This window comes from Bos indicus x Bos taurus, chromosome 10, assembly GCF_003369695.1.
Source record: "Bos indicus x Bos taurus breed Angus x Brahman F1 hybrid chromosome 10, Bos_hybrid_MaternalHap_v2.0, whole genome shotgun sequence".
Lineage (NCBI taxonomy): Eukaryota > Metazoa > Chordata > Mammalia > Artiodactyla > Bovidae > Bos > Bos indicus x Bos taurus.
Genome location: NC_040085.1, coordinates 3,238,751 through 3,266,091, shown reverse-complemented (window position 1 = coordinate 3,266,091; position 27,341 = coordinate 3,238,751). Strand labels below are relative to the sequence as shown.

The 27,341-nt window shown below is 38.5% G+C and overlaps 1 protein-coding gene across 4 annotated transcripts in view; it reads right to left on the bottom strand.

Moving 5' to 3' along the window:
* The window catches only part of SCAMP1 (secretory carrier membrane protein 1), a 150,771-nt gene that overhangs the window by 61,108 nt on the left and 62,322 nt on the right, over nucleotides 1–27,341 (bottom strand). For all 4 annotated transcript variants that reach the window (XM_027552931.1, XM_027552932.1, XM_027552930.1 and 1 more), the window contains 4 exons: nucleotides 14,265–14,363; nucleotides 13,182–13,290; nucleotides 10,183–10,311; nucleotides 5,273–5,432 (listed from right to left, as the gene is read on the bottom strand). In XM_027552931.1, coding sequence (XP_027408732.1) covers nucleotides 5,273–5,432; nucleotides 10,183–10,311; nucleotides 13,182–13,290; nucleotides 14,265–14,363 — 497 coding nt within the window. The remainder of the gene's footprint in view (nucleotides 1–5,272; nucleotides 5,433–10,182; nucleotides 10,312–13,181; nucleotides 13,291–14,264; nucleotides 14,364–27,341) is intronic.

Sequence of the window (27,341 nt, the reverse complement as noted above, 5' to 3'; positions counted from 1 at the left end):
GACATTACTTTGCCAACAAAGGTCCGTCTAGTCAAGGCTATGGTTTTTCCAGTAGTCATGTATGGATGTGAGAGTTGGACTGTGAAGAAAGCTGAGCGCCAAAGAATTGATGCTTTTGAACTGTGGTGTTGGAGAAGACTCTTGAGAGTCCCTTGGACTGCAAGGAGATCCAACCAGTCCATTCGGAAGGAGATCAGCCCTGGGATTTCTTTGGAAGGAATGATGCTATAGCTGAAACTCCAGTACTCTGGCCACCTCATGCAAAGAGTTGACTCATTGGAAAAGACCCTGATGCTGGGAGGGATTGGGGGCAGGAGGAGAAGGGGATGACAGAGGATGAGATGGCTGGATGGCATCACTGACTCGATGGACGTGAGTCTGAGTGAACTCCGGGAGTTGGTGATGGACAGGGAGGCCTGGAGTGCTGCAATTCATGGGGTCGCAAAGAGTCGGACTCGACTGAACAACTGAACTGAACTGAACTGAACTGAACTGAAACTCACTTGGAAGACTATTTAAACAACATGAAAATGGACTAGGGCTTTGAATATGTTTTTATAGTTAAAATCAAATATCAAGTATCTTTCTATAGAAAAAATTAAATTGACTTCCTGGCTCATATGCTAATATAACATTTTTCAGGATGCTAAAATGATTTTCTATTTCAATCATATTTAATCTCTAATTTCAATTAGCAAAATATTCTAACGTAAAAGGTATGAAATCGCCACAGATATTATGTTATAAAGGAATAGAACCAAAAAAAATACTGTCTACTTCCCAGAGGTAGCTTGCTTTTAAAAAGTATACCTGGAAGAAGCTTAGAAGTAGTATATCATCCTAACTACAAGTAAAAAGCTGGAAAAACTGAAAAATCAACAACTCTTCTTAAATCTGAAAGAGAAGAGAAGCCAGAAGGCAAACTGCAATCCCAAACTGGAAAGACAGACAGATGGATACAGAGAATCAAGTTATTGGAGCAGAAACCTCTGCAGCAACCATTGCAGGGTAGGAATACCTGAACTGTAACTGTCAAAATGCTGTTGGCCTGAAGTGGACAACTCGGAGTTAAAACTCCAAGGAGACCTAGTCATTCGGGAAATCCACACATTTGTGAGTTTTACCAACAACAGCTCAGCCTGGCTCTGAGTGATTTCTTTAGAGAAAAATCCCTCCGTGCTTCTGGAAGGAGGTGGCGGAAAGGAATCATTTGGGAACACTCTAGAGCAGCGGTCCCCAGACTTTTTGGCACCAGGGACCGGTTTCGTGGAAGACAAGTTTTCCAGGGATTGCAGGGCGGGGAGGTGGGGGGGAGTAGTTTTGGGATTCAAATGCATTACATTTATTGTGCATTTTATCTCTATTATTACATCAGCTCCACCTCAGATCATCAGGCATTAGATCCCAGAGGTTGGGGAGCCCTGCCTACAGCACTCTGTTCTTAACAAGGTATGCCCTCAGGAGAAACCAGAGCCCAACTCACTCTGGAAGTAAGTTTTATTACAGCCTGACCTATATAATGTAGTAGTAGTGTTAGCGGCTCAGTAGTGTTTCACTCGTTGTGACCCCACCGACTGTAGCCCACCAGGCTCTTCTGTCCATGAGATTCTCCAGGCAAGAATACTGGAGTGGGTGGCCATTCCCTTCTCCAGAGGATCTTCCCAACCCAGAGATTGAACCTGGGTCTCCTGCATTGCAGATAGATTCATTACCATTTGAGCTACAGGGAAAATTTTTAGAGATTCTATACGGGGAAACCGAAAATACCCAATTCCAGCCCACTCTATGACACCCTGTCCCACCTGAGGAGAGGGAAGGACTGAGAAGCACTGGTGCAGTTCACAGTCCAGAGGCACTGGCTAACTATTCAATAAGAGACTGAGACCTACTCATAGGCCCACAGAATGCTTCCCCTCCCCCATACCTTACCATCACGTTACTAAAGGCCTATTTACAGCAGTTCCTTTTACATTATGTGCAGCAATCAAGTAAAAATCACAAGACATAACAAAAATGCAAAAAAATACATAGCTTGAAAATATAGAGCAAGCATCAGAATCACAGTCAGATAAGATTAGGATGTTGGAATTACCATCAGGAATGTAACATGCTATGGGTTCTAATGGATAAACTAGACAGTATGCAAGAACAGATTAGCAATGTAAACAGAGGCGGAAATCCTAAGAACCAAACAAACTAATTTTAGTTTTATGGTTCCAAATATGAGAGAAAAGGCTAGTGTGTGTATCTCCACCAAGAGCAACTAGAATAGTAGGATAAAATGGAAAAAAAATCTGCTAAAATCCACTTAAGAGCTGCTGAAGCATCCAGGAATAGAGTCCATGGTTCTGGAGTGGAAGACAACTACAGAAATGTAAGCTGGCATTCTACAGCTTCAATTCATTTTTGCTGAATACAAGACAATAGGCTGAAAATTCAGATTCTGCCTGCACAGAACGCAGCTGTGAGGGAAAAGACAAACCAACAGAAGCTTTGAGCAGATTCACATGTTGAGTAATGAGAAGTGAGAGGCACAACACTGGCCCAAACATGCAGCCAACTTTTCTCTCAAGGCATGCACCAAACACAGACGCTAACAAGTCAGAAGACCCTCTGAAAGCAGAATAGGCTTTCCGCAGTGTTCCCCAATGGGAAAAGAATTAGAACGGTAATTCTCAAATTTTTGGCCTCAGCACTTCTTTATTATTGAGCATCACAAGGAACTTTTGATTACGTGGGTTGTAGCTCTTGCTTTACCAAATGAGAAACTAAAACTGAGAAATAGTTAAAGCATTTAACTAATTTTTAGATAAATTTCTTATAATAAAATAACACTTTCATGAAAACTGGAGGAGTGGGAGAAGCAAAAAGAGTAGCATTACTTTATATTTTTGCAAACCTCTTTAATGTCAGGCTTAATAGACTACAGCTCAGCTCAGCCCCTAACTTATCCTCTAGCTGACAAGCAGGGCAAAGGTGAACTTCTTTTGAAACAACTGGCCAACATCAGAAGCCTCCACAATTCTTTACTCACCACAACCAGATTCAGTCAAGTCATGTTAAGTATACCAACAGCTGCACCATATGATTAAAAACAAAGAGAAAAATATGAACAATACAAAACAGGTTCACAGAGCATTCTAGATACTGAAGTGTGCACATACAGACATTCAGGATGGGGAACACATGTATACCTGTGGCGGATTCATTTTGATATTTGGCAAAACTAATACAATTATGTAAAGTTTAAAAATAAAATAAAATTTAAAAAAAAATTTCATAAGAGAATGAAATCTTTAAAAAATTTCTAGTACACATGGCAAAAGGGAAAGAAACTACTGAAACTAAGAATACATGAGTTTATACTTGGATAAATTCCTAGAAACATACAACCTGCCAAGTCTGAATCATAAGGAAATAGAAAATTTGAACAGACCGTTTACTAGTAAGGAGAGTGAATTAGTAATCAAAAACTTCCCCAAAACAAAAGTCCAGGACCTCATGGCCTCATTGGTGAAATCACCAAACATTTAATGAAGAATTAATAACAATGATTCTCAAACTCTTCCAAAACACAGAAGAGGAGGGAACACTTCCAAACTCATTTTATGATGCCAGCATTACCCTGATACCAACGCCAGATAAGTGCACTACAAAAAAAGAAAATTACCAGCCACTATTCCTAATTAACATAGAGGCAAAAAACAAATTCAACAATACATGAAAAGGATAACAAGGAAAAGAGCAGCAGGAACTCTTCTCCTATTCATGCAAGGACACTTTTATTCCTCTCCAACCTACATCTTATAGGGGTGCCTCTCTCATTCCTTGACAACCAACCTGTTATTTACCATTAGATCCAAAGATTCCTTCCTTCCGCCCATATATTTTTTTTCCCTTCATTCCATTTCTAACCAATTTAGTTTTCTGTTGCATGACACTTTTTTCTCCAAATTCCCTAATATTCCCCATTTCCTTCCTTTTCATTTTCAGTTTCCATGTTTTCATTTCTAACTCCATTTGGCAAGTGTTTGGGGGACTGGGAGGGGTAAAGGTGGCGGGGGGCAGTGATATACATTCTGGATAATCAAAGATATTTTTTGTTGAAAAGGAAAAGAAGAAGTTAAACAACTGAATGTGGCCCTCTAATTTCTCTAATACATCATCTGTACAATACACACCTATTTCATAGTAATGTTGCTCCATGTGCATGAGAGCTGAAAAAGGTCTGTCATTCATAAACCAGTTTACTCAAATAAAAGTAAGCTGATCAACAACTGAATGCACGGACTCATCTAAGGCCAGCATCTAAATCAGCATTTCCCAATGTTTATGTTCTAAAACAATAAAAGATACTCCACATACAGACATATATAATGGTTTCACGGTTACACCACGAAGCACACCAAGCTCTTAAAGAAACCTAAGAAATTCTGAAATGAAGAAACGTATTTAGTTTTATTATCCCACTTAACTTCCCAAACTTAAGCTAATGAGCATTTTTTCTACAACACCTAGTAATATCCCACAGAACACACATTTAGGAAATGTTTATCCTAACCATTCATTAAAATATATCATGCAAAATAGTATACTTAATCTTACAGTCTGCTGCTGCTGCTGCTAAGTCACTTTAGTCGTGTCTGACTCTGTGTGACCCCATAGATGGCAGCCCACCAGGCTCCCCCGTCCCTGGGATTCTCCAGGCAAGAACACTGGAGTGGGTTGCCATTTCCTTCTCCAACAGTCTAAATGGTTTTAAAATGTCAATGCCTTTTGAAAAACCAAAAATGAATTTACACAGAAAATAATTACCAAGTTGCTAGGTGAAGTGACTCACTTTAAATATTACATGTATATTTACCTTAGCTAGGTTACCCAGATCCATAAAAAATTAGGATTAATCACCACTTTTGACTTTTTTTTTTGAAGGCAAAAATAGGAGTAAAATATTCTTATGGAAAAGAATCTTTTACAAATATTAAGACTTAAGTTTGTTCTCATTTTCCCCTCATTCATTTTCATGTTTGGTCTTTTTTCTCAAGTGGGAGAAAAGAATAGGATATTGTTAGTTACAAGGTCGAATGAATATACAGCAAGTTAGAGATGGACTTAATACACAGAGATGTTATATACAGACTTTTCTGAAGGTATACTGTACAATAATAAAAAGCTTAAAACATGAACATACGTCACTTTTACCTTTAAGGTGCACTACAAATTATTTACTTCACAGGTTTAAAGAGCACATTTTAAAGTACACACATTTTACCTGAAAGCTCCGTAAAGTGGTCTGTACCAACAGACAAATGAACAAGGAGTAAAAAGTAAGAACCACAGGATACTCAATCCAAAATCAACCCCTCTTGGAGGATCAACACAAAACCAAGCCAAGCATCCGAAGATATTTAGAAATAGTGTTACAGCATGGACTGTGGAATTAAAAAACAAAACAGAAAAGAAATGTTTATGTTCAATGTATGTATTCATTTAACAGAAATTATAATTGAAAAAATACTTCCTAAAAGCACATACAGTCTACCCCATTTCCATTTAGTATTTTTCGAAACATTGCTGTTTTTTTACACGTTTGATTTGAAAACAGAGTATTCACAGGAAAAGGAGTTCTAATACACGCACTGTTTGGCAAAAATTCTTTTGGCCCTTTCCTAATGGGCAATTACACAGCTAAACCAGAGAAGCACAACCTTAAGGGCTTCTTCCCTAAGAAGGAAACATGTGATGTGTCTCTTGATCCAAAGCCCAAGCAGGAACGTAGTGGCTGCCAGGAAAAGAACCAGGACTTGTGAAGAAAAAGATTCTACACTTAGAACTATAATTTTTATAGCATAGGGCTGCAGGCTCCTCCCAGCATGAATTACGCAAAAGAATACTAGAGAAGTGCCCTGTGCAATCTCATTGTAACACTTTTAAGCAATACAATTAATTAGAATGACTGGACTGAAACTAATACAGTAGAAACTTCCAATGACTATACAGTCAATCTATAAGGATTATCAACTCATTTTCATAAAGTTGCCCATTTTTAAAAGTCCTGGCATTAAAAACAGTGTTTTGGTAGGGGATTACATTTATTTTAAAAAAGTAAAGTTTACCATGATGCACTTTACCTACTTTGGCAGATCTTTCTTTTTGTTAATACAAATAGATCTTGGCAAACTCTTCCTATAATCTTAATAATTGCTTTGCCTGATGGACCAAAACCCAAAAATCTGAGTAACATCTAAGAATATCTAACATCTAACATCTATAATTAGTAACTTTTTTAAAGGATTTTTAAAAAAATTTATTCACAGGCTGCATTTGTTATAAGAAATAAATCATTTCAAAAGTTAAAGTACTGTTTAATGTAAATTATCAGTACAGTAAAAATGTTAACAAACTACTACCTTAATTAAAAACAACAAATGGAAAACCTAGTGAGTATAAATTTCAAAAATACATTTTCAACATACATTAAAAAAAACTTTAAAACTTCTTTAAATTATTAATCAAAAAATTGATAGTTAATGAAGTAAGACATAAACACATTCCAGGGTGCCTCTAAATTTGCCTTTATCTAACAACCAGATAAATACACAAATGCTAGGGAAGGAGAGCGAGCCCCAGAGGAAGAATGAAAATACGTGGGTTCGAGTGACATATACTGAGCTAAGCAGCCTCAGTGCATTTCAGGTTTTCAACTCGAGAAGGGCACAAGCCCTTCCAGCTTTAAAATTCCATCCCATTCTACCACACAGGAAAGACTCTTAGTTATTCCCATTAGGATTCCTAAGTCATGAAAGCTAGCTTATAATAAATTTACTCAAAATCCTTGGCCTCAAAATAAAAGTAGTTCTGTTAAGGGCTTAAAAACAGAATTTGAGATATTGTGTGATATTATTCTGTAATATTAAATGGAAACCAACTGCCTAAAACCATTATAAATGTTCAGAACATTAAGTCAAATTTCAGCCTCTAAAGAAGTAACTTTTTAAGGTTTATCCCCTAATCTGTTTAAGAAAAAAAGACAGAATATACCGGTATGTGTATTTTTTTTTTTAACTTTACAATATTGTATTGGTTTTGCCAAATATTGAAATGAATCCACAGTATGTGTATTTTAAAGCTCACAAAAATTCTTTTCATAATAGATTAAAATATCAATTAAATTTTGTGTAATCTATTAAAATTTTTTCTATATGTTTTCATAGTAACCAGCAACTATGATCAGTAAGTCATTCATTTGTATCCCAATGAAGAGTAAAATATGTAGGTCTACTTACTAAACAATCAGTCCTCTTACACAGAGACCAAAGAAACACACAGAAGGTCTAGGTAAAGTGAAATGCACGATTCTATGTTGTTAATTTCAATCCAACTTCAGTCCACTTGATGGATTCCGATTGCGGGTAAAATACTTAAGAAAATTTTAGGCCATTTTGTTTATATGATTCCCAAGTTGAATGCTCCTCCTTCTTATAAAATTTCAATTTGCTTTATTAAGCACTCAAATCTGGTATTAGTGGACCTAAATTTGCAACCATCATTGGAATATTCTTCTTGCTAAGTCCTGCATTACAATATAGATACCTAAAATAAACAATTTTAGGACAGTATATTATCTTTTTCAATAAATGGTCTTTAACGTAGCTGATGTTTTTAAATTTTCTTTTTCTTCTTTAAATTCAAGAATATAGTCAAAAAGAGGTTGAGATTCATTTCATATTGGTATTTCTAATTGCTTCAGTTCCTTTACAGAGATTACTTGCCTCAAGAAAAGTACCATTGAAAGCATATCTTCATAATATTTGAGTTTAAAATGTAAATTACTTCTTTATTTTGGTACCTTGTAGGTGGCATAACATGGAAATCTAAACTCTGGGATCTAGAATTAAGCCATCCAACTCCAACTTTACTTGCTGAGTAATCTTGGGCAAGTTAGCTCAGATTCTCTAAGCTTTAGTTTCTCAAACTATAAAACTAGATAATATAGTACCTGCTTCATAGTGTGGTTAAGATTTAATAATGTAATATATATACAGTGATTAGCTCTGTGCTTCACACAAAGTAAATCCTGGATAAGTGTTATCTCTTGTTAGAATTATTGTTACAGTGTGATAATATTCTCCAGGCCAGAATACTGGAGTGGGTAGCCTTTCCCTTCTCCAGGCGATCTTCCCAACCCAAGGATCAAACTCACATCTCCTGCATTGCAGGTGGATTCTTTACCAGCTGAGCCTCAAAGGAAGCCCAAGAATAATGGAGTGGGTAGCGTATCCCTTCTCCAGCGGATCTTCCCAACCCAGGAACTGAACCAGGATCTCCTGCATTGCAGGCAGATTCTTTACCAACTAAGCTAACAGGGAAGCCCATTACAGTGTGAAAGCATTAGTCAACTCCAAAATCAGTAACAAGATGATACTTCTTGAAAATAACTTACTAAAACAGCCTATATCTTATGAAATTGAGAGACATTACTAAGTTAGCACTAGATCGTACTTTGTTGCAGATAATGTTTTTTCAAATCAGAACCTTAACTGGATGGAATCTTAAGCTCTCTTTGAATACAGATCTGCCAACTGAACAGGGTTGGGAAAAACTATAGCCAACTATGTTATTCGTAAGAACCTCAGAAAGTTATATGTAACTAGGACAAAACAGACCTATTTTGAAACAATTAGCACTTGTAAAGCAGTTAACTATTCGGTTAAAATTCATCATCTTCCCCATTCAATCTATATTTACCGAATTCCCTATAGAATTTTCTTCCAACACCCATCTCCCCTATCTAAAATATATTTTTTCACTAATAAGTCAAAGAACTTATACTTAAAATGCTAGGCTAATTTCTGCCAATTAAGAAAAGAATTATTTTGTGCTGTGCTTAGTCACTCAGTCGTGTCTGACTCTGTGCGACCCCATGCACTGTAGCCCACCAGGCTCCTCTGTCCATCAGGATTCTCCAGGCAAGACTACTGGAGTGGGTTGCCATGCCCTCCTCCAGGAGATCTTCCCAACCCAGGGATCAAGCCCAGGTCTTCCACATTGCAAATGGATTCTTTACCATCTGAGCCACCAGGGAAGCCCAATTATTTTAATCTGCATATATTTAATGATATATTGATTAAATAAAATATGAGTTGTTAGTATGGACAGATATGGAATCAAAACCTTTAATAAAAATATGTAACACTACTGACACTCAGGATTAACCAAAGAAGTCAGATTGACAACATAATCTCAAAAGAAACTAAAATCAAGAGTTAAACATGTACTATCCATAAGGAATCGCTTCTCATATTCCAAAGCAACCTCGCAATGCTGCTGAAAGATTTTTAGGAAAATGATTTCATATATTTGGTGGAGAGAGGCTCCTTAACCATACAACAAGAACACACAAATTTTCTCCAACAAGAATGTACTCCACAATGCATTCATTAACTCAGCAGTTGCGCAAGTAAGAAGTCATGGCAGCTACCTCTCCTACCAAAACAATGATGTTAAATGGGGCTGAGACTGCTGTTTGGAATAAAAATAAAACAATAAGTGGGAATTCTGTGTACACACAAAAACTGGTAACAGCTTGACATTTAGTTTTAATATTCCATGTGCTGTAATTATATCCGAAGTATTGTGAACATCACAGCCTAAAATGTATGTCCTACTGTTCTATTTAATGAAATATCTGGTATTAATTCAGCACTTTCAATAATAAAAGTGTTCCTCTCCATCTGAAAGTGAACAGTAAATAGTGCTCAAAGCTCGAAGAGAAATAATTTATAATATTTCAACAGTTTATGCCCTTTTATAAGATAGTCATAATGCTTTACAGCTTTCATTTGCATAAAATACTATGAATAATTATTTCAAAGGATTATTACCTAGATAAGATTTTTCAGAGAAAAAGGATCATTGCAAAATTCCACCATATGATAGGGAAGTCCCTTCCTCAAAAGAATGCCAGTTCTCAGTACACAGACCTTCCTCAGATAAGAACTTAGACCACCACATACTGCACAATTCTGAAGTAACTATATATATGTGTCACTCAAATTTAAAATATCTACAGGAAAGGACCAATTAATGATGCTACCTTAATATATGAGTTTTTTAAAAGTAGATTTTTGACAATAAAATATAAACACTTTCAAACAAATATATAATTTATTCTATACTCACACATCCATAAGTAGTACATAATCTTTACTGTTTTTTGGAATTCTACAGGGATATCTACAGAAAAATCCTGATAAAAACAAGGGCCCACAGGAAAGTTGTCAGGAAGAGGTGGCCAATTGTTTTTTCTGCCTGCAAATTAAAAAAAAAGGAAGTTATTTATATAAGTACAAATATTGCAATTCTTTTTGTATGTAATTTGTTTCATAATAAAGAACATTATCTATTATTTTAATAGGAGTTTAAAAATATAACACTGTAATATTTACATTCCTACAACTCTGAAAACCAAGCTTTCTGTTTTTAAAAATTTTCCCAGAATATCAATTAGATGGTAAAATAATTTTCCAGTGTCATACCATACCACTTATGTAAGTTGAAACAAGAAAAGAAAAAAAGGGCATAGGGACATATGCTGTGACTCTTCCCTAAAAAGAGATTTATTTCAAAGTCCCAAGACTCTGGCTCTCACATGAAACCCATGCAGATTTTAAGTCTCTACCATTTCCTCCTCTGTATCTACAATCTTTAAATATAATTCCTAACCCACATAGAGAGGCAAAACCTGCTTTTAAACTTTTGAGTTTTCTTCTGTTAACTCCATGAAGAAACACAAGCTAACTAATACCAAAGAATCAAATCTGGAAATCTCCCAAGTCTGGAAAAAGTTGTCAAAAGAAGAGATGTAAGAAAAGCATAAAAATATGTGAAAACTACATGAAACAATCATGAGAAAGAAGTTAAGGAATTACAGCACCTTCAAAAACCTAGAGAAAAAAATTCCAATTGTAAGGAGAAAAAATGTGTCTATAAAAAGAAATTAGACCAAAAATAGGGCTTGGGAAGTGGCGGCGAGAGTGGGGAGATAAAAAACTAAAATTAAGTCAAAACATTGAAAACAAAAAGTAAAAACAGCACCTAAAGGCCATTTTCTCATTTTACATATCATATCCCACACTCATAAATTAGATTTTACATACTTTTTCATAGATCAGGAAAATTTTCATAGTGGAAAAAAAGCATCCTCTATTTCTGATTCTTCCCAACATGCCTCCACTGTTTTATCACTCCTTTCAAACTTTATATAGTTCACACATCTCTCATACAAGTCTCATACTACTTGAGAAGCTGAGAAGAGTAGTAAAGAACAGAGGCTCTGAAACTAGAAACACCTACACATCTATTGTCTAGGAGACCCTGAACAACTTACTCAACCTCCTGAAGACTCTGTTTCTACATTTGTAAAGTGAGAACAACTTACCACCCTTCCTATAATTGTACTGAGGATGAAATGAGTTAACAGATGAAAAGTACTTAAATGTATAACATACAGCAAGTCCCTTAATTTCTCACACTTCATTACTATTTCATTTACTAAAACATCTCTCATAGAAGCAATTTGTATTAGTCAAAGTTAAGGGAACAGGACAGATTTTTGTTACATTAATTTTAGAAACACTGCTCTCAATTAAACTTTTAGTTCCTCCTTTCACAGATGCTGTCTCTGATGTTGCAAGTGAGAAACGGCCCAGGATAAATGTGTCCTTATGAGGCCCTTGTCGCTCTTCAGTCACTCAGTCATGTCCAACTCTCCAACTCCATGGGCTGTGGCATGCCAGGCTTCCCTGTCCACCATCACCCAGAGCTTGCTCAAACTCATGTCCATTGAGTCGATGATGCCATCCATCCTCTGTCCTCTGCCAACCATCTCGTCCTCTGTCATCCCCTTCTCCTCCTGCCTTCCATCTTTCCCAGCATCAGGGTCTTTTCTAAAGAGACAGCTCTTCACATCAGGTGTATCGGAGCTTTAGCATCAGTCCTTCCAAGGAATATTCAGGGTTGATTTCCTTTAGGATTAACTGGTTGGATCTCCTTGCAGTCCAAGGGATTCTCAAGAGTCTCCTCCAACACCACAGTTTAAAAGCATCAATTCTTCGGTGCTCAGCCTTCTTTATGGTCCAACTCTCACATCCATGCATGACTACTGGAATAACCATAGCTTTGACTAGATGGACCTTTGTTGGCAAAGTAATGTCTCTGCTTTTTAATTGTCATAGCTTTTTTAGTATGAAAAGGCAAAGATATATGACATGAGGCCCTAGACTTATATATTCTAAGATAAAGAAAAAACAGGTAGTATATTATCACTCTAACATTGTCATGCCATAACTATCCAGACATACTCACAGTAATTTGTCTAGCTCTCTCATCCCTTCGTATCCAGAGACTTTCTAGTTCTCCCTAAGCTACTCCTTTGAACTCACTGATCTTTGGCAGTCACAGCCTAAATGGATTTCACATCAAATAATCGATTCACCTCTTACTTATTTCTTTGCTGTTGCTGTGTCTGCTAAGTTGTGTCCAACTCATTTGAGACCTGATGGACTGTAGCCCACCAGGCTCCTCTGTCCATGGGATTTTTCCTTCTCCAGGGGATCTTCCTGATGCAGGAATCAAATCCACATCTCCTGCATTGGCACACGGATTCTTTACCACTGAACCACCAGGGAAGTTACTTATTTGGCACCATCAAAATACCCAAGCTTCCGAGAGTTACCATAGGTGTTATTTTTTAAACTTGGTTTGACATATATAGATATACTTGTGAGGACAGAGGCAGATTAACTTGAAATTGGTCTGAATAAACCAGAAGTTACCAGCTAAATGCAGTCAAAACATAGGGTATACTCCTAAGTACTCACAAAGCTTCAGTAGACCCAGCTGAAGGTCCAAGTGCAGAATGAAAGGCTCCTGATTTACAATAAAGTAAAACCATATTTTCATTCACTTGTGAAGAGTCTAACACTGTTCTAATCTATTAAAACATTGCAAATCAGCCAAGATCAGAGAACTACAGAGTATCAAGTAGGAAATCTGCCATGTCTGAGCTCCTTGGTAGAATAACAGGGTAGAATTTTATCTACAAACCGAATGACCTAGAGCTGGTGCAGGTCTATTAAAGAGGTTAAGTCATTTTTATTTCAAACATCTCTGGACACTACCATGTTGACTGAGGTTCTGCATTTCTCGTTCTCGACGGTCTAACTCCGCTGCTTTTCTTTCTAGTTCTTCCTGGCGCTTAAGAAGTTCAGCTTGGGCCAAGGCATGTTCCTAAACAGAAAATAAGGGAACATGCTGTCAGGAGTAGAAAATACAGTAATATTTCTGCTTCTACTATACTCCTACTTCTCTACTATGCTAGAAACTTAATTCAACTACTACTCCACATTATAGGAATTCACTGAAGATTACAGTTTTAGAAAATATTATGGAACTATTTGGCCCAGTTTGGCCTTCTGGTTATGAAAACCCTCAATAGGAATGTTGGGCCCATTAGGACAAGAAAAAATTCTCTCAGTAAGAGAAGTTATAATCCTAAGGTAATTGGGAAAATGAAATTAAGGGGAACCATGGCTAAATTCAAATGAGGGACAGAGACAGAACAGATGAGGAAAAGGGACAAATGGAGAAAAGGGCGACTGAATTTAGCGCTTACAAACTGGATTAAATGGCACCCAAGGTTCCCAGCGCAAGAATACCATATAATACATTATATTTTACAAGACAATGAGCTACAAGGAAGATATGGTTAAGAAATTCGGGTTTATAACTCCATCTGCCTTTATGTAATACCAGGCATCTTATTCATCTTTTTTCTTGGTATTTCTGCCACCTTCTATTGACTACCAATATACTTTGCTTAGCCATCCTAACTCTCTTCCAATAACATCTATCTGATCTTATCATTGTTACTGTAATGGAATTGTGTATTAAAAAGTGAGACCAAAAGCAATAAAAATTTCACTACACAAGTTATACACCAAGATGACAGGAATTCAATAACTGCTAATAATGGAGCAAAGCAAATCAGTACTTTAAAAATGAGGTATGAGTATTACAAGGCTGAGAAACTACTAACCCAGCTTCAAAAGTGAGTTAAAAATTAAACAAGAAGGATAAATCAACTATATTCCAATAAAATTAAATAATAAGGAATACTATATAAAGAAATATTTTGCTCTGAAAGCAAATGTTATTGATATTGTAATTTCCCATATAAATTAACACATGTAACATGAACTAACCTTTGCAATCTGTGTATAAGCTGGATGTTCTTCTGTTGGCTTCATTATTGCTGGCTGTGTACTGGGTACGTTAGGCATTTTCACATTACCTGGTGGAGGCTAGGAGATTAAGAAAAGGACAAATTACATAGCATAGAAACCCAACTTCAACTTCTTTCAAAAAGTATATCAATAAAAACCAAAATGCCAAGAACTGCCTCACTTGCTCCCCTAACTTCTCATAATCAAGTGTGTGGCAATGAGCTACTTAAGAAAATCTCCATTTTCTCAAACTTGTTCGTTTCTTAACTCTTCAGTTTGGCTGCTACTTCCAGCACTACAGCACTGGCACTCTCCTCCAGAACACTATACATTAAAAACAAAACAAAAACAAAAACCCTGCAAGTATGTCTTTTTAGTAAAATACAGATAGCACCAAATTGAAGAATTTATACCAAGGTTAACTGTGCACTAGGTTAACTGTCCACTCTTTCCATCTAACAAAGTTATGTGCCAGTGACCCTGAAAAGTAAATACGAACAGTCTTGGCAGAACCCCAGTAATACTCCTTGAAAAGAATAAGAGGGAAGATATTAGGGAGATGGAAAATAAACTGCACAGCTCCACTCTGCCAATGAGGAGCTGAGCTTCAAAAAGTAGGTAGATATCTACAAGTAGGAAATTGGTTACATTACTATATACACATATAATGCAGTCATCAAAAGGAATGAGTTAGCTCTACAGAAGAACGCCCTTTAAATACTAAATGAAATAAAGCCAACTACAGACCAGCTTGCATATGACCAACTTTTTTTTCTTTTATGAAATCAGTTGTATACGTCCAATTTTTTCATGAACACAGTTATATATGTCCAGAAAAATATCTAGAATGTCCCAGCAACCTATCAGAGATTTGTTCCTTTTGCTTTATACATTCTCTGTTAATTGCCTTCTCTCCTCACTATACTACTTTTTCTTCTGTCAAAAAATAATTGTAAATATTCTATAAAATAGCCACAAGAAAAAGAGGACAAGAAGAAAGGGAAGGAGAAGAAGAAAAAAAAGAAAACAAAACATGCAAGCAATCAGCTGCAGAGAGAAGTTCAATGATCAGAAGAACTATTAAACTCAAAGACACCACCCATGCAGCTTGATTTTACTCTGACACAGCAAACAGCAGCCCTGAAAAGGAAGCCAGACACAACCAAAGATATAAATGGAGTACATCTGACTCTAAAATTCCTATGGAAATGTCAAGAGCTAAGAATAGGTCAAACAATTCTGAAGATGATGAAGGTAGGCAGACCTATAATATCAAGACTTAATACGGAGAGGAGACAAGATAGCAGAAGAGTAGGTGGACATGGAGTACATCTTTCTCCACTGATGCATCAAGAAAACACATTCAGATACAAGAAGATCTTGCAGAACACCAGCTAAGAGCTGGCAGGAGCCCCTGACCACCAGAAAGGAATTATAAATCCAAGCAAAACTCAGTAGAATGAAGGAAGGCAGGGAAAAAGAGGAGAGTAAGCAGGACTGGACCTGCACTCAGGGGCTGGGGGAACTGGAGCAGGGGTCAGATGGATACATTAGAGCAACTGTTTGGGACAGAGGGGTAGCATTTGAGGCCATTGGAGAGTGCAGCAGCTGACCTGTGACAGTCTGAATGGAGTGAGATCCACAAAGCCAATCCTCACCACAGTCCTACATACCCTGGAAAGGGACAGAAGTCCCCTGGAATGCATGGTGGCTTAGAGCAGGAGCTTATGGGTTGGAGTGCAATCTCATGGCAAAGTATACTGTTGACTGCAAGGAGATGGCCCAAGGGGACATGAGGGAGAAGACTGCAGTGGTGAATGCCTTTGGAAGAAAGCTGGGCAATGATGGAGTCAAGGCAATACTTCTGAGTCACTCACAGCGGGTGGAGCCATCACTATAGCCTCTGTCCCCCCATATTCCACCACAAGCAGCTGACCAATAAAGACCCCAGAGAGGGTGGCCCTTTAAGTGCCTAACACAGTAAGCATTAGAGAAGGACCTTTGAACACCAGATACCAGAGGCTAGAAAAAGACTCTACTAGTACCATAGTTCCTGCACCTAAGTCTGCTGGCATCCCTACACACTTGGCACTGCCAGACTCCCTACAATCCAAGCAGCTGCGCCACCTCCACGCTCAGTCCTTACTGGGCCACAGTTTCCAGAGGCTAGAAAAAAATCCTAAGGGTCCCACATCTCTTGTGCCTGTGGTTGCCAGATCCCCTCTGTACTTGGCACTACCAGGGTCCCTGCTATCCAAGCAGTTGGGTCACCTCCATACCTGGTACTCACTGGGGCAGACCCAAGTCCTCCAGGGCAGCCACAGGAGCAAACTCCTGTGGATGACCCACATGCGGCTGTTGTTGTTCACTTGCTAAGTTGCGTCTGACGCTTTGCAACCCCATGAAGAACAGCATGCCTTCACTATCTCCTGAGGTTTGCTCAAACTCATGTTCACTGAGTCAATGATGCCATCCACCTATGTCATCCTCTATAGCCCCCTTCTCCTCCAGTACTCAGTCTTTCCCAACATCAGGGTCTTTTCCAATGAGTCAGCTCTTCGCACAACACAACCAAAGTATTCCTTGGAGCTTCAGGGTCAGCATCAGTCCTTCCAATGAACATTCAGTGTTGGTTTCCTTTAGGAATGACTGGTTTGATCTCCTTGCTATCCAAGGGACTCTCAAGAGTCTTCTCCAGCACCACAGTTTCAAAGCATCAAAAATTAAGGAATCGATCCCATTTACCATTGCAACAAAAAGGACAAAGTTCTTGGGAATAAACCTGCTTAAGGAGACAAAAGAGCTGTATACAAAAAAAATGATAAGACACTGATGAAAGAAATCAAAGACAACAAAAACAGATGGAGAGATATTCCATGTTCCTGGGTTGGAAGAATCAATATTGTGAAAATGAATAGACTACCAAAAGCAATCTACAGACTCAATGCAATTGCTATCAAATTACCAATGGCATTTTTCACAGAGCTAGAACAAAAAACTTCACAATTCGTATGGAAACACAAGAGACCCCTGAATAGCCAAAGCAATCTTGAGAAAGAAGAATGGAGCTGGAAGAATCAATCTTCCTGACTTTAGACTATACTACAAAGCTACAGTCATCAAGACAGTACGGTACAGGCACAAAAAACAGAAATATACACCTATGCAACAAGATAGAAAGCCCAAAGATAAACCCACACACTTATGGGCACCTTATCCTTGACAAAGGAGGCAAAAATATACAAAGGCAAAAAGACAGTCTCTCCAATAAGTAGTACTGGGAAAATTGGACAGCTATGTGTAAAAGAATGAAATTAGACTATTTCCTAACAATATATACAGACAAACTGAAAATGGATTAAAGATTTAAATCTAAGACCACAAACTATAAACTCTTAGAGGAAAACAAAGGCAGAACACTCTATGACATAAATCACAGCAAGATCCTCTACTACCCACCTCCTGGAGTAATGGGGGAAAAAAATTAACAAATGAGACCTAATTAAACTTGAAAGTTTTTGCATGGGAAAGGAAACTACAAACAAAGTGAAAAGACAACACTCAGAATGGAAGAAAATAATGGCAAATGAAATAACTGACAAAGGATTAATCTCCAAAATAGACAAGCAGCTCATGCAGCTCAATACCAGAAACAAACAGCCCAATCGAAAAGTGGGCAGAAGACCTAAACAAACATTTCTCCAAAGAAGACAAACAGATGGCTAATAAACACATGAAAAGATGCTCAACATCACTCATCATTAGTGAAATGCAAGTCAAAACTGCAATGAGATATCTCCTCACATCAGTCAGAAGGGCCATCATCAAAAAAAAATCTATGAGCAATAAATGCTGGAGAGCATGTGGAGAAAAGGGAACCCTCTTCCACTGTTGGTGGGCATGTAACTGATACAGCCACTATGGAAAGTCCTTAAAACACTAAGACTGAAACTACCATGTGACCTAACAATCCTACCACCAGGCACATGCCCTGAGAACCCATAACCGAAAAAGACACAGGTGTCCCAATGTTTACCTCAACACTATCTACAACAGCTAGGACATGGAAGCAGTCCAGATGTCCACCACAGATGAACAGAAGCTGTGGAACAGATATACAAAGGAGTATTACTCAACCAAAAGAAGGAATGCATCTGAGTCAGTTCTAATGAGGTGGATGAACCTAGAGCCTATTGTACAGAGTGAAGTCATATCTGAATATCATATATGAATGCATATACATGGAACCTAGAAAGATGGTGCTGATGAACTCATCTGTACGGCAGCAATGGAGATGCACACACAGGAACAGACTTGTGGACATGGGCAGGGGCAGGGTGGAAGGAGGGAGTGGGACGAATGAAGAGTACCATGAAAACATACACAACCACATGTAAAACAGATGGCCACTGGGGATTTGCTGGATGCTCAGGAAGCTCAAACCAGTGCTCTGAGACAATCTAGAGGGGTAGGATGGGGTGGGAGGTGAGAGGGAGGCTCAAGAGGGAGAGGACATATGTATGTATACCTGTGGCTGATTCATGCTGATGTACGGCAGAAACCAACACAATCTTATAAAGCAACTCTCCTTCAATTAAAAATAAATAAAATTTTAAAAAAAGACTTAACGTAGAGACATCCCTGGTGATCCAACGGCTGAGAATCTGCCTGCTGTTTTGAGGGACACGGGCTCGATTCCAGGTCCAGGAAGATCCCACATGTCACATGGCAACTAAGCCTGTGCACCACAACCACTGAAGCCTGTGTGCCCGAGAGCCCATGCTCCTCAACCAAAAAAGCCTCCAGAATGAAAATCCCAAGCACTGCAACTAGAGAGCAGCTGCCGCTGGCCAACTAGAGAAAGCCCATGAGCAGCAATGAAGATCCACTGCAACCAAAAAAAAATCATAATAATTTTTTTTAAGAAAAAGATTCAATATAGTAATAAACAGTGTGGTACAGATGCCAAAGACATAGAAAACACCAATATATAGCAGGGAAACAGAAATAAACCCTGTAAAACTTAATACCTAATAGAAGTCATACCACAAAACAGTGGAGAAATAATGTATTAGTCAATAACTGGAGCTGAGATAACTGGTTAACCAGATGGAATAATTAAACTAGATTTCCTACTTGATATCACATACAAATACATAAAAAGCAGAGACTTTGCTGACAAAGGTTCATCTAGTCAAAGCTATGATTTTTCGTAGTCAGGTGCGGATGTGAGAGTTGGACCATGAAGAAGGCTGAGTACAGAAGAATTGATGCTTTTGGACTGTGGTGCTGGAGAAGACTCTTGAGAGTCCCTTGGACTGCAAGGAGATCAAACCAGTCAGTCCAGAGGAAATCAATCCTGAATATTCATTGGAAGGACTGATGCTAAAGCTCCAATACTCTGGCCATCTGATGTGAAGAGTTGACTCCTTAGAAAAGACCCTGATACTGGGAAAGATCGAAGGCAGGAGGAGAAAGCGTTGGATGGCATCACTGAGTCAATGGACATGAGTTTGAGCAAGCTCTGGGAGATGGTGAAAGACACGGAAGTCTGGCATGCTGCGTCCATGGGGTTACCAAGAGTCAGATATGACTGAGCAACTGAACAACAATCACATACAAAAATAAATTCTATGTGGATCAATTACGTAAAGGTGAAAAAACAAAATTTAAACACTTTTAGGAGGGAATGCAAATCACTCCAGTATACTTGCCATGAGAACCCCATGAGCTGTATAAAAAGCAAAAAGATGTAACACCGAAAGATGAATCCCCCAGGTCGGAATGTGTCCAATATGCTACTGGCTAAGAGGGGAAGACAACTACTAACAGCTCCAGGATGATGAGGCTGGCCAAAGTGAAGATGACGCTCAGCTGCGGATGTGTCTGGTGATAAAAGTAAAATCCAGTGTTGCATAAGAACCTGGAAAGCTAGATCCATGAATGAGAGGGTAACAGGCAGGAAGGCCAGGGGTCTCCAAACTGAGGAAATAGCCTGCAAGTGTCAGACATTTTTATCTCTTTTAAGGGGCAGGAGGAAACAAATTAGCCGTATTTTTTCCTTCTCTATACAAATTTAAAAGGAGTTTCTCCTAAAATACTGTGTTGCCATAATGACATCTGGTTTCTCCTGAAGTTAACTATTCTCAAACCTTGAGATAACCAATGCATTTTTCTTATGAAAATGTTTGTCTTAAGCTATGCTAATATGCTATGCATTTACCCCAAACTCTGTCTTCAAGTCGGTTCCGCCTCTTGGCTCAGAACCTACTTGACAAACCAGTCTGTTATACTCAGATATTGTTCCCCTAATCTATGTAAATTAAACTATTTGTATGGTAATCTGTCCTTCCACAAGATTCAACTTAATCATTTTATGGCCCAGGATAAACCATTTGGTGCCAAGATTATCCCAAAATGCATCTTACGGGTGAGGGGCCTGGTGCCATTCTGAGTTTTAAGACATTCATTTCTTTCATTAACAGACTGCTAGTGACTATGTAACATCCAGCTGAAGACTAGCAGGGGGGGTACTCTTTCTGCCCCCTTCTGATGCCTATGTCAGAAGCTTTCTCTATCTCCTTTATAATTTAATAAAACTTTATTACACAAAGCTCTGAGCGATCAAACTTTGTCTCTGGCCCCGGATTGAATTCTTCTCCTCCGGGGGCCAAGAATCCCGGCCGTCTTTTTTCATTCAGCAACAACCTTTCATGAATCAAGGCAAATTGGACATGGTCCAGCAGGAGACAGCAAGAGTAAACATCGACATCCTAGGAATCAGTGATCTAAAATGGATGGGAATGGGTGAATTTACAGCAGATGACCATTATATCTACTACTGTGGGCAAGAATCCCTTAGAAGAAATGGAGTAGCCATCACAGTCAATAAGAGAGCTCGAAATGTAGTACTTGAATGCAGTCTCAAAAAGGACAGAATAATCTCGGTTCATTTCCAAGGCAAACCATTCAATATCACAGTAATTCAAGCCTATGCCCCAACCACTGATGCTAAAGAAGCTGAAGTTAATCAATTCTATGAAGACCTAGAAGACCTCCTAGAACTAATACCAAAACAAAAATATGTCCTTTTCATTACAGGGGACTGGAATGCCAAAGCAGGAAGTCAAGAGATACCTGGAGTAACAGGCAAGTTTGGCCTTGGGGTATAAAATGAAGCAGGTCAAAAGCTAACAGAACCCTGCCAAGAGAATGCACAGCTCATAGCAAACACCCTTTTTCAACAACAAAAGAGATGACTTTACATATGAACAACATCAAATAGTAAATACCAAAATAAGATTGATTACATTCTTTGTAGCCAAAGATGGAGAAGCTGTTCCACAGACAGCAAAAACAGAGCTGGAGCTGACTTCAGCTCAGATCATCAGCTTGTCATAGCAAAATTCAGGCTTAAACTAAAGAAAGTGGGGAAACCACAAGACCAGCCAGGTACAACTTATATCAAATCCCCCATGAATATACAGTAGAAGTGACAAAGAGATTCAAGGGATTAGATCTAGTAAACAGAGTGCCTGAAGAACTATGGACAAAGGTCCATGATATTGTACAGGAGGCAGTGAACAAAACCATCTCAAAGAAAAACAAAAGCGAGAAGGCAAAACTGTTGTCTGAGGAGGCTTTACAAATAGCTGGAGAGAGAAGAGAAGTGAAAAGCAAGGGAGAAAGGTAAAGGTAGACCCAACTAAGTTCCAGAGAACAGCAAGGAAGAGACAAGAAGGCCTTCTTTAATAAACAACACAAAGAAGTAGAGGAAAACCACAGAAGGGGAAAAGACCAGAGATCTCTTCAAGAAAACTGGAACTATCAAAGGAATATTTCATTCAAATATGGACACAATAAAGGACACAAACAGTAAAGACCTAACAGAAAAGATCAAGAAATGGAAAGAATACACAGAAGAACAGTACAAAAAAAATCTTAATCACCCAGATAACAATGTTGGTGTAGTCACTTACCCAGAGCCAGACATTAATGAAGTCAAGTGGGCCTTAGGAAGCACTGCTCTCAATAAAGTTAGTGGAGGCTGCGATGGAATTCCAGCAGAGCTATTTAAATTTTTTAAAAGATGATGCCATTGAAGTGCTACACTCAATATCCAAAGTGCCAGCAAAGTTGGAAAACCCAGCAGTGGCCACAGAACTGAAAAAGGTCAATCCTCATCCCAGTTCCCAAGAAGGGCAGTATGAAAGAATGTTCAAACCACTGGATAACTACACTCATCTCCCACGCTACTAAGGTTATGCTCAAAATCCTGCATGCTGGGCTTTAGCATTATTTGAACTGAGAACTTCCAGACGTCCAAGCTGGGCACTGAAGAGGCAGAGGAAACAGAGATCAAATTGCCAACATTTGCTGGATCAGAGACAAAGCAAGGGAATTCCAGAAAAACATCTACCTCTGTTTCAGTGACTTCGCTAAAGCCTTTGAATATGTGGATCATAACAAACTGTAGAAAACTCTTAAACAGATGGGAATACCAGACCATCATACCTGTCTCCTGAGAAACCTGCATTTGGGTCAAGACGAAACAGTTAGAACCCTGTATGGAACTGACTGGTTCAGGATTGAGAAAGGAGTATGACAAGGTTACATATGCTCACCCTGCTTAATGAACTTATAGGCAGAGCATATAAGAGATACCAGGATGGATGAGTTACAAGCTGGAATCAAAACTGCCGAGAGAAATACCAACAACCTCAGATATGCAGATGATACCACTCTAATGGGAGAAAGTGAAGAGGAAATAAAGAACCTCTCAATGAGACAGAGGAAGGAGAGTGTAAAAGCTGGCTTAAAACTCAATATTAAAAAAACTAAGATCATGGCATCCGGTCCTATCATTTCATGGCAAATAGAAGAGAAAAAGGTGGAAGCAGTGACAGATTTCCTCTTCTTGGGTTCTAAAAGCACTGCAGATGGTGACTGGAGCCATGAAATTAGAAGACAATTGCTTCTTGGCAGGAAAGCTATAAAAAGCTGAACACTGTGTTCAAGACATCACTTTGCCAACAAAGGTTCGTACAGTCAAGGCTATGGTCTTTCCAGTAGTCACATATGGTTGTGAGAGCTGGACCATAAAGAAGACAGAGAGCCGAAGAATTGATGCTTTCTAACTGTAGTGCTGGAGAAGACTCTTGAGAGCTCCTTGGAAAGCAAGGAGATCAAACCAGTAAATCCTAAAGGTAATCAACCCTGAACACTCATTGGAAGGACTGCTGCTGAAGCTGAAGCTCTAATACTCTGGCCACGTGATGTGAACAGCTGACTCACTGGAAAAGACCTTGATGCTGGAGAAGACTGAGGGCAGGAGAAGGGGACAACAAAGGGTGAGATGGTTGGATGACATCACCAATACAACTGACATGAGCTTGGGCAAACTCTGGGAGATGGGAAGGGACAAGGAAGCCTGGAATTCTGCAGTCCGTGGGGTCACAAAGAGTCAGACAAGACTTGGCAAATGAACAACAAGACGCAAAAAAAATACATGAATATTTTCATGAATTCAAAGCACATAAGAGCTTCTCAAATATATAAGCTATAGAAATATTTGTATATCCTGTCTATGATGTATTGAAAGTGAGTAAAGCAGCCTGATCACTCACCTAGAGCCAAATATCCTGAAATGTGAAGTCAAGTGGGCCTTAGAAAGCATCACTATGAAGAAAGCTAGTGGAGGTGATGGAATTCCAGTTGAGCTATTTCAAATTCTGAAAGATGACTGTGAAAGTGCTACACTTGATATGCCACCAAATTTGGAAAACTCAGCAGTGGCCACAGGACTGGAAAAGGTCAGTTTTCATTCCAATCCCAAAGAAAAGCAATGCCAAAGAATGCTCAAACTACCGCACAATTGCACTCATCTCACATGCTAGGAAAGTAATGCTCAAAATTTCCAAGCCATGCTTCAGCAATACGTGAACCGTGAACTTCCTGATGTTCAAGCTGGTTTTAGAAAAGGCAGAGGAACCAGAGATCAAATTGCCAACATCCGCTGGATCATGGAAAAAGGAAGAGAGTTCCAGAAAAACATCTATTTCTGCTTTATTGACTATGCCAAAGCCTTTGACTGTATGGATCACAATAAACTATGGAAAATTCTGAAAGAGATGGGGATACCAGACCACCTGACCTGCCTCTTGAGAAACCTGTATGCAGGTCAGGAAGCAACAGTTAGAACTGGACATGGAACAACAGACTGGTTCCAAATAGGAAAAGGAGTACGTCAAGGCTGTATATTGTCATCCTGCTTATTTAACTTATATGCAGAGTACATCATGAGAAATGCTGGCCTGGAAGAAACACAAGCTGGAATCAAGATTGCCGGGAGAAATATCAATAACCTCAGATATGCAAATGACACCACCCTTATGGCAGAAAGTGAAGAGGAACTAAAGAGCCTCTTGATGAAAGTAGAAGAGGAGAGTGAAAAAGTTGCCTTTCAGAAAACTAAGATCATGGATCTTGTCCCATCACTTCATGGCAAATAGACGGGGAAACAGTGGAAACAGTGGCTGACTTTATTTTGGGGGGCTCCAAAATCATTGCAGATGGTGACTGCAGCCATGAAATTAAAAGATGCTTACTCCTCGGAAGGAAAGTTATGACCAACCTAGATAGCATACTCAAAAGCAGAGACATTACTTTGCCAACAAAGGTCCGTCTAATCAAGGCTATGGTTTTTCCTGTGGTCATGTATGGATGTGAGAGTTAGACTGTGAAGAAGGCTGAGCGCCGAAGAATTGATGCTTTTGAACTGTGGTGTTGGAGAAGACTCTTGAGAGTCCCTTGGACTGCAAGGAGATCCAACCAGTCCATTCTAAAGGAGATCAGTCCTGGGTGTTCATTGGAAGGATGAATGCTAAAGCTGAAACTCCAATACTTTGGCCACTTCATGCGAAGAGCTGACTCATTGGAAAGGACCCTGATGCTGGGAGGCATTGGGGGCAGGAGGAGAAGGGGACGACAGAGGATGAGATGGCTGGATGGCATCACCGACTTGATGAACATGAGCTTGAGTAAACTCTGGGAGTTGGTGATGGACAGGGAGGCCTGGCATGCTGTGATTCATGGGGTCGCAAAGAGTCGGACACGACTGAGCGACTGAACTGGAACTGGATTGGACTGGAAAGCAGCCTGGAACTCATAAATGATCAATAAGTTTTGTAAAATTAAGGTGGTAGTTGTTCAGTAGCTCAGTCATGTCCAACTCTTTGCAACCCTATGGACTGCAGCACGCCAGGCTTCCTCGTCCTTCACTATCTACCAGAGCCTGCTCAAACTCATGTCCATTGAGTCAGTGATGCCACCCAACCATCTCACTCTGTCATCCCCTTCTCCTCCTGCCTCCAATGTTTCACAACATCAGGGTCTTGTCTAATGAACTGGCTCTTCAAATCAGTGGCCCAAGTATTAGGGCTACAGCATCAGTTCTTCCAATGAATATTCAGGATTGACTTCCTTTAGGATTGACTGGTTGAGCTCCTTGTAGTCGAAGGACTCTCAAGAGTCTTCAACAACACCACAGTTCAAAAGCATCAATTCTTCAGCTTTTAGACAAAGAATAAGGTTAGCAAATACATAACCCATAAAGTTAATATTAACAAATTCAGCTATACTGAAATACAGTAACAAGGTGAAAAGTCACTCACAAACTGGGAAAAACTAGTTACAACAGACTCCACCAAAAATATCTGCTGCTCAGAATCCAGGAAGAACTGTTACAAATCCATAAAGATACAAACTACTAACAGTAAAACAGGCAAAATACGTGAACAGACAATACAAAGAAAAGAAAACAGGAATGGCCAATAAAATTATGAACTAACGGTTTAACCTCACTAGTAATCAAGAAATATAAAAACAGTGACATACCATTCCAAAACCATGAGATAGGAAAATGTAAAGCCTGAAGTACCAAACTTTGTAATTACAGTGTATACACAGTGATGGTATAAAAATTAAAGCATATGATCAGAAGCTTTTCAAGTCAGTGGGAAAGAAAAGATACTGATAAACAATGCTAGGATAATTATTTAAATGTTTGGGAGAAAAAAAATCAGATCCATATCCCACCAGAATAAATTCCAAATGGATTAAAGTTCAATGTAAAAAGGAAAAAAAGAAACTATAAAGATACTAGAAATAGTACAAATACATAGAATATAGATGACTACCTGATCTTGGCTTGGAGAAAAGCCACAGGGTAGAGATTCACAATGAGAAATCACAATGAAAAGAAAATACACCTGACAACATAAAAATTTAGAGCTCCGATGATATAAAGCATTTCATAGATGAGTTTAAGCCAAGATCTAAATAATAAACAAATATAGACAATTCGTTAATATATTTCATTATGTACAAATCAGTAAGAAATACAGGAACATATTACGGGCGGAAATGCATTTTAAATATCCTTAATCATGCTGCTTACACAAAAGAAATACAAAGAGAAAATAAATACATTCAAAATGTCAACCTCATCAGTAATCAAAAAAATGCAAATTTCACCTAACATTTTTTACACAATCATTACCATGAGACTATCAACATATTTTGGAAAAGATGTGACAAAATGGATATTTCTCACACAGTGATATTGGGAATATAAACTAGCTCATAAAATAATCCTGGAGACAATCTGATATTAAGAGCCACTGAAGTATTTATACCCTATGACCCATAAACAGCTACTCCTAAAAAACAGCATACAGAAATAATGCAAGATATGCATAAATATGCGTATGCCAAAATGCTCCCTACAGCATTATTTATAAAAGCAAAAAAGCAAAAAAAAAAAAAAAAAAGGCAAAAAAGTTAGACATATACCCAAATGTCCAATAATAGATAAAATATAGATAAATTGATAAATTATGATCCATTCATAGGACAGTATTTATGAAGCTATTTAAAAATTCTGAAAGAATAATGAAATGAGAAAAGCTTCTACACAGAAGTTATGAAACAAAACTGTATATACACCATAATCCCAATTTCTTATTTTAAAATGCATCAGTATGTTAACAGTGATTA